Below are 7,352 nucleotides of genomic sequence, written 5' to 3'. Positions count from 1 at the left end.
TGCACGCAGTGTAGTCCTTTTCATTGTGGAGTAGAGTATTCTGAATTATTTAATTTCTTTCTGAACAGATAGCAGTAATTCTATAACTTTGGCAAATGTATTTCAATAAATCAGATAAATAATTGTTGAGGTGAGACCATGAGAGGTACCGGATCCGGCCAAATAGGCTGCGTAGCGAAATAGTCCAAAACGGAGAGGTGCCGGATCCTGTTCTGGCAAGATTAAATTAAGTTAAATTAATTAAGCAAATTAAGCACTGCACCCATCTAGTGCCGGTTCAGACCCCCTTTGCCTCCAGGGCAGCCTGAATTTTTCGGGGCATGAATCCTATTAGGTGTCGGAATATTTGGTTGCTCAATTGGTATCAAGAGACCTAACGTGTGCCAGGAAAACATTCCCCACACCAGTACACTACCGCCACCAGCCTGTACCGTTGACACCAGGCATGATGGGTCCATGGATTCATGCTGCTTACACCAAATCCTGACTCTGCCATCAGCATAATACAACAGCATTTGTCGGGGATCGCATATTTGTCGGGGATCGCATCCCCACTGGAGCCGCTTCTTCTTGTTTTTAGCTGATAAGGAAAGGAACCCAGTGTGGTCGTCTGCTGCAATAGCCCATTCGTGGCAAGGATCGACAAGTTGTGCGTTCCGAGATGCCCTTCTGCGCCGTTAAATGTCTGTTTGTGGCCCACCTGTTAGCTTGCACGATTCTTGCCATTTTCCTTCAACCTCTCTCATCAACAAGCTGTTTTTTCCCACAGGACTGCCACTGACTGGATGTTTTTGTTTGTTGCACCAGTCTCTGTAAACCCTAGACACTGTTGTCCGTCAAAAGCCCAGGAGGGTGGCTGTTTCTGAGATACTGGATCCGGTGCACCTGGCACAGATGATCATACAACGCTCAAAGTCGCTTAGGTCACTAGTTTTGCCCATTCTAACATTCAATTGAACAGTAACTGAATGCCTCGATGCCCGTCTTATATACCAAGCCACAGTCACCACAAGTGACTCACTGTCTGTACAAGCGATCCATTTTTGTGAACAGGGTATTGTACCAAATAAACGGGCCAGAGTGTGTACGTTATCAACAGAGAAGTGTTAATAAAAAATTATTGTATAGCATTCTGCTCATAAATTTACATGTAAGTCGAATTCAGTGTAAACTACTTCCTTTACAAAACAAGGCATAGAACAAATTGTGTTTTGGGTAGAGAAAACGGTCATCAAATATCTTGTGAAAGACTTATTTCACATTTCTGAAAGATCACATTGTTATTTTCTGGAATGCAATCTACAGAGTACAAAATTGCTGTGATATGAGTGTATGACCTGACCATGTTATAATCAGTGATAAGATTCCCAAGTACAACAGGTCTCACAAGTACGGAACAAACAGCCAACATCCCAAATCACAGCACACAAGTCTCTCAGTGCTTTTATACTTCATCGGTGCCTTTCTTCTTCTTCTTCTTCTTCTTCTTCAGGGGTAGAATGTCCTCTTCTGGCCTCTTCTGCTCCTCATCGGTTTTAGCATTAGGTGAGGATTCTCCACAGTGCTCTACATCTCCACACTCCCCCTGGAGAGCTTTCCTTTTCTTATTTTTCTTTGGGACAGGGCTGTTATTATGGTCCTCTCTTTCTGTCTCCTCTCCTTTGTTGTTGTTGTTCTTCTTCTTCATTTTCTCTGAGCTGGGGGACTCCGGCAGGGAATGTGTAATCCCGCAGGGGAGAGCTGATGATAGGAGGTCTGTGACTGACACTGCTGCCTCTCTCAGTCTCATCTCCATTTCACTGTCACTGTCACTAGAATAACATTGCAGAAACAAACATTTATTACAGTATGCAATGCTACTTTATAAGGATTCCTCCCAACGTAGAAATGAAGGTGACATCAAACCACCTCACACATCCCAATGGTTAAAAGGCCAGGCCTAAACAGAACAAGCATCACCTTGAGCTGGGGATGGGCCTGCGCCTTACAGGAGGAGGAGGGGGATCAATGGTAAACTCTCCTGGGACAGATGTGGTGAACAGCCGGAAACCTTCAAAACCAAGAAATAAGATCAAGACCACATGCAGCATCTACATCACATCTGACAACACATCACACATTTTGTAATTACTGTATCAGTTTCAATGCAAACCAATTTATGGATAAACCCTCACCATCTTCACATTTGGTTGACTCTGTGCAGGGTCTTGATGTTTCTGCAGATATCACTGAAATACAACTGAACATCAAATTTCATAGTTGGATTAAAGTATGCGACTGAAAAGTAGACAGGTGATGGTAACATGAGGCAAAGGCTATAACAGTTTGATGTAGCTAGCTAAAATAGTAAAACTGATGTTTATTAACATTTTCCCATGACAAGTAAGAAATACCTGTCAGGTCCAGGAATGGCTGAAGAATTGCAACATTTACCTAGAACTAACGCTGCAGATAGCAATACTGGGTGATTTGAAAAGTCATAGTCAATCGATCAATAATATAATAATTATTTTAGATTTTTCTTTAATTTACAATCTGTAGAAACGATGAGAATAGAAAGGTTCAGTACTTTTGTGAAGCATCACAGCACAGTTGAAAAATATATGGCAAATAGAAATCCAAAATGGATGGTGTTAAGTGATAGAGGTCCCGTGTGGCTCAGTTGGTAGAGCATGGCGCTTGCAACGCCAGGGTTGTGGGTTCATTCCCCACGGGGGACCAGGATGAATATGTATGAACTTTCCAATTTGTAAGTCGCTCTGGATAAGAGCGTCTGCTAAATGACTTAAATGTAAATGTAGATAGGAGGGGTTGAATGGAGCTGAAGGGTGGGACTAATAACAACAAGATAACAAATGTAAAACATATGGGGTCTGTAAAAAGTATATAGGTTCAGAACTTTTGTGAAATAGCAGTTACAATAGAAATCAAAATGGATGGACATCAGAAATAGAGGAAGGCCAGGACTAAAAACAAACTAAATATAACTATTGTAAAATAGATTGTGTCTGTAAAATGTGTATAGTATGTATAAACTGAAGGTAAGCCTAAGTGTTATTGTTTATTAGTTTACTCCAATTGGGGGAGGGGTGGTAGGGTTTGCAGAAAATAATAAAGGTATATTCTAAATTTAAAAAGTGTATATATATATATATATATATATACTGCTCAAAAAAATAAAGGGAACACTAAAATAACACATCCTAGATCTGAATGAATGAAATATTCTTATTAAATAATTTTTTCTTTACATAGTTGAATGTGCTGACAACAAAATCACACAAAAATTATCAATGGAAATTAATTTATCAACCCATGGAGGTCTGGATTTGGAGTCACACTCAAAATTAAAGTGGAAAACCACACTACAGGCTGATCCAACTTTGATGTAATGTCCTTAGAACAAGTCAAAATGAGGCTCAGTAGTGTGTGTGGCCTCCACGTGCCTGTATGACCTCCCTACAACGCCTGGGCATGCTCCTGATGAGGTGGCGGATGGTCTCCTGAGGGATCTCCTCCCAGACCTGGACTAAAGCATCCGCCAACTCCTGGACAGTCTGTGGTGCAACGTGGCGTTGGTGGATGGAGCGAGACATGATGTCCCAGATGTGCTCAATTGGATTCAGGTCTGGGGAACGGGCGGGCCAGTCCATAGCATCAATGCCTTCCTCTTGCGGGAACTGCTGACACACTCCAGCCACATGAGGTCTAGCATTGTCTTGCATTAGGAGGAACCCAGGGCCAACCGCACCAGCATATGGTCTCACAAGGGGTCTGAGGATCTCATCTCGGTACCTAATGGCAGTCAGGCTACCTCTGGCGAGCCCATGGAGGGCTGTGCGGCCCCCCAAAGAAATGCCACCCCACACCATGACTGACCCACCGCCAAACCGGTCATGCTGGAGGATGTTGCAGGCAGCAGAACGTTCTCCACGGCGTCTCCAGACTCTCACGTCTGTCACATGTGCTCAGTGTGAACCTGCTTTCATCTGTGAAGAGCACAGGGCGCCAGTGGCGAATTTGCCAATCTTGGTGTTCTCTGGCAAATGCCAAACGTCCTGCACGGTGTTGGGCTGTAAGCACAACCCCCACCTGTGGACGTCGGGCCCTCATACCACCCTCATGGAGTCTGTTTCTGACCGTTTGAGCAGACACATGCACATTTGTGGCCTGCTGGAGGTCATTTTGCAGGGCTCTGGCAGTGCTCCTCCTTGCACAAAGGCGGCGGTAGCGGTCCTGCTGCTGGGTTGTTGCCCTCCTACGGCCTCCTCCACGTCTCCTGATGTACTGGCCTGTCTCCTGGTAGCGCCTCCATGCTCTGGACACTACGCTGACAGACACAGCAAACCTTCTTGCCACAGCTCGCATTGATGTGCCATCCTGGATGAGCTGCACTACCTGAGCCACTTGTGTGGGTTGTAGACTCCGTCTCATGCTACCACTAGAGTGAAAGCACCGCCAGCATTCAGAAGTGACCAAAACATCAGCCAGGAAGCATAGAAACTGAGAAGTGGTCTGTGGTCACCACCTGCAGAACCACTCCTTTATTGGGGGTGTCTTGCTAATTGCCTATAATTTCCACCTGTTGTCTATTCCATTTGCACAACAGCATGTGAAATTTATTGTCAATCAGTGTTGCTTCCTAAGTGGACAGTTTGATTTCACAGAAGTGTGATTGACTTGGAGTTACATTGTGTTGTTTAAGTGTTCCCTTTATTTTTTTGAGCAGTGTATATTTACCCCAAAAATATATGGGGGATTCGAAATGACGCAATTACATTGATGGAAGCAAAAATCTATCCACAATATTAAAGCTGATCAACCCCTAAATTTTATATATATATATATATATATATTATAAATAAATATAAAATAAATACCTGTCAAGCATAGCCCCTAATTTCTTTGCAACGTGCGCACGGAACTCTGGGTTCGTCTGCAACTCGTTCCCATCATGTTCAGATACAGCCACACTGTTGACCATGGTATACAATAAAACAGTATAAGTGTAGCTGGTAAAGCCAAGCTAGATACAAAACCTCTATTAATAATGATGAGTCAAAAATAGAGGGGATAGCAGGACTTCAGAGTAAATTAAAACTTACCGACGGGATTGTTTGACATTGCTTACCCCATCTAAAACAACAGCAGTTACTGTCGTTGGGAGAATGATAGATTTGCTCGTTGGCTCAAGATTTCACACATTTAGCTAGCCATCTCCCACCCCACTTTTGTTGTTATGACTGTTAGCGTTAGCTAGCTAACTACACCCTGGGTCTTAGCTAAAGCAAAGGTGCACTAAAGTTTGGCTGAATTTACCTGCCGGGTTGGCATTGTGTATACCATTAGTTCCATATGTGCCAAAACTCCAAGCTGCTTCCTTAAAATGTTCTAGATCTTCATCTTCACTGCTCGAGTCTTCGGCCATCGTCCCAACAGGCGCTGACATGTTGGATCGAGCACGTGTGGCTACAAAGCAATGCACTATGGGTATTTCATTATTTCAAGGCAAACGGTTGTCACTAGTTACCCCAGCCACAAAGTCAAAATTGGCTATGTATCGTAAACATTTATGAAAACACAAATTAGCTTTTCGGTCTTAATTTAAGGTTAGGCATAATGTTTGCAGCGTGGTTAAGGTTTGGTTTAAATCTTATTTTAAGATGATAAATTGTAGAAATTGGCGTGGTATAGCCATAATTATGACTTTGTGACTGTGGTAGCTAGCGGCGACAAGGGCAAACCAGCAGGCTACAATGGTTAGAGTTTGACGAGTGAAGCCAACATTTTTCTTCAATGGCTTTTGTTTATTTCCCCCTCGTTCTGCAGAATATAAAAGGCAATGTTAGGTGGGCTTCTAGTTCTTACCAGATCCTCACCAAGTACACATCCAAAGATGTAGACAATAGTATTTGACATAGAGTAACATGTAACATTCAAGACACCACACTTTGTAATCACTGAGATGTCTGTCATAAAACACATTCATCTATAGGCAAAAGTACTATATGTTAAATAAAAATCAATGGGGTTTCAATTTATTCAGTATGTGGGTCCAACTAAATAAGAGTGAAAAATTATATCAGTAGCGACCATGTTGTAAAAGCCATAATTAGTGTTAATTTCAAATCAAACTTTGCCACGTGCCGAATACAACAAGTGTAGACCTTACAGTGAAGTGCTTACTTACAAGCTCTTAACCAACAATGCAGTTCAAGAAGAGTTAAGAAAATATTGACCAAATTAAATTAAGTAAAAAATTAAAGTAACACAATAACGAGGCTATAATACAGGTGGTACAAGTACCGAGTCAGTGTGCGGGGGTACAGGTTAGAGGTAATTTGTACATGTAGGTGGGGGTGAAGTGACTTTGCACAGGAAGCTTGGCCCCAATGATGTACTAGGCCGTATGCACTACCCTCTGTAGCGCCTTACGGTCAGATGCCGAGCAGTTGCCATACCAGGTGGTGATGTACCGGTCAGGATGCTCTCAATGGTGCAGCTGTAGAACTTTGAGGATCTGGGGACCCATGCCAAATCTTTTCATTCTCCTGAGAGGGAAAAGGTTTTGCCATGCCCTCTTCACGACTGTCTTGGTGTGTTTGGACCACGATAGTGTGTTAATGATGTGGACACCAAGGAACTTGAAACTCTCGACCCGCTCCACTACAATCCCATTGATGTTAATGGGGGCCTGTTCGCCCCGCCTTTTCCTGTAGTCCACAGTCAACTCCTTTGTCTTGCTCACATTAAGGGAGAGGTTGTTGTCCTGGCACCACACTGCCAGTTCTCTGACCTCCTCCCTATAGGCTGTCTCATCGTTGTCAGTTATCAGGCCTACCACTGTTGTGTCATAAGCAAACTTAATGCTGGTGTTGGAGTTGTGCTTGGCCACGCAGTCGTGGGTGAACAGGGAGTACAGGAGGGGACTAAGTACACACCCCTGAGGGGCCCCAGTGTTGAGGATCAGACGTGGCAGACGTGTTGTTGCCTACCTTTACCCCCTGGGGGCGGCCCGTCAGGAAGTCCAGGATCCAGTTGCAGAGGGAGGTGTTTAGTCCCAGGGTCCTTAGCTTAGTGATGAGCTCCGTGGGCACTATGGTGTTGACTGCTGAACTGTAGTCAATGACCAGCACTCTCACATAGGTGTTCCTTTTGTCCAGATCGGAAAGGGCAGTGTGGAGTGCAATAGAGATTGCATCATCTGTGGATCTGTTGGGGCGGTATGAGAATTGGAGTAGGTCTAGGGTATCCGGGGAGGATGCTGTTGATGTGAGCAATGACCAGCCTTTCAAAGCACTTCATGGCTACCGACGTGAGTGCCACGGGGCGGTAATCATTTAGACAGGCTA

At 43.9% G+C, this 7,352-nt stretch overlaps 1 protein-coding gene across 2 annotated transcripts; it reads right to left on the bottom strand.

Moving 5' to 3' along the window:
- Positions 1-1,085: 1,085 nt before the first annotated feature.
- LOC139576904 (protein CUSTOS-like) lies at positions 1,086-5,477 on the bottom strand. 2 transcript variants are annotated; one of them, XM_071403479.1, is made up of 6 exons: positions 5,320-5,472; positions 5,106-5,154; positions 4,881-4,973; positions 2,175-2,239; positions 1,960-2,050; positions 1,086-1,811 (listed from the first exon to the last, which is right to left on the bottom strand). In XM_071403479.1, exons 1-6 carry the CDS (start codon positions 5,447-5,449, stop codon positions 1,445-1,447), a joined length of 795 nt encoding a protein of 264 aa, XP_071259580.1. In that variant the 5' UTR covers positions 5,450-5,472; the 3' UTR covers positions 1,086-1,444. The 2 variants fall into 2 exon arrangements, with proteins under 2 accessions (XP_071259580.1, XP_071259581.1); XM_071403480.1 differs by lacking the exons at positions 4,881-4,973; positions 5,106-5,154 and having other exon boundaries at positions 2,175-2,228; positions 5,320-5,477.
- Positions 5,478-7,352: the final 1,875 nt, after the last annotated feature.

This window comes from Salvelinus alpinus, chromosome 5 (genome assembly GCF_045679555.1).
Source record: "Salvelinus alpinus chromosome 5, SLU_Salpinus.1, whole genome shotgun sequence".
In the NCBI taxonomy this organism is placed as follows: domain Eukaryota; kingdom Metazoa; phylum Chordata; class Actinopteri; order Salmoniformes; family Salmonidae; genus Salvelinus; species Salvelinus alpinus.
This window is presented reverse-complemented; position numbering and strand designations above follow the sequence as displayed.

Bases quoted from the DNA above. Each gene is read 5' to 3' on its own strand.
- LOC139576904 (XM_071403479.1), bottom strand. From the start codon at position 5,449: ATGTCAGCGCCTGTTGGGACGATGGCCGAAGACTCGAGCAGTGAAGAT. The intron at 5,155-5,319 runs GTAAATTCAGCC...TCCCAACGACAG, and splicing joins ACACAATGCCAACCCGGCAG to TAACTGCTGTTGTTTTAGAT. The intron at 4,974-5,105 runs GTAAGTTTTAAT...CATGGTCAACAG, and splicing joins AATGTCAAACAATCCCGTCG to TGTGGCTGTATCTGAACATG.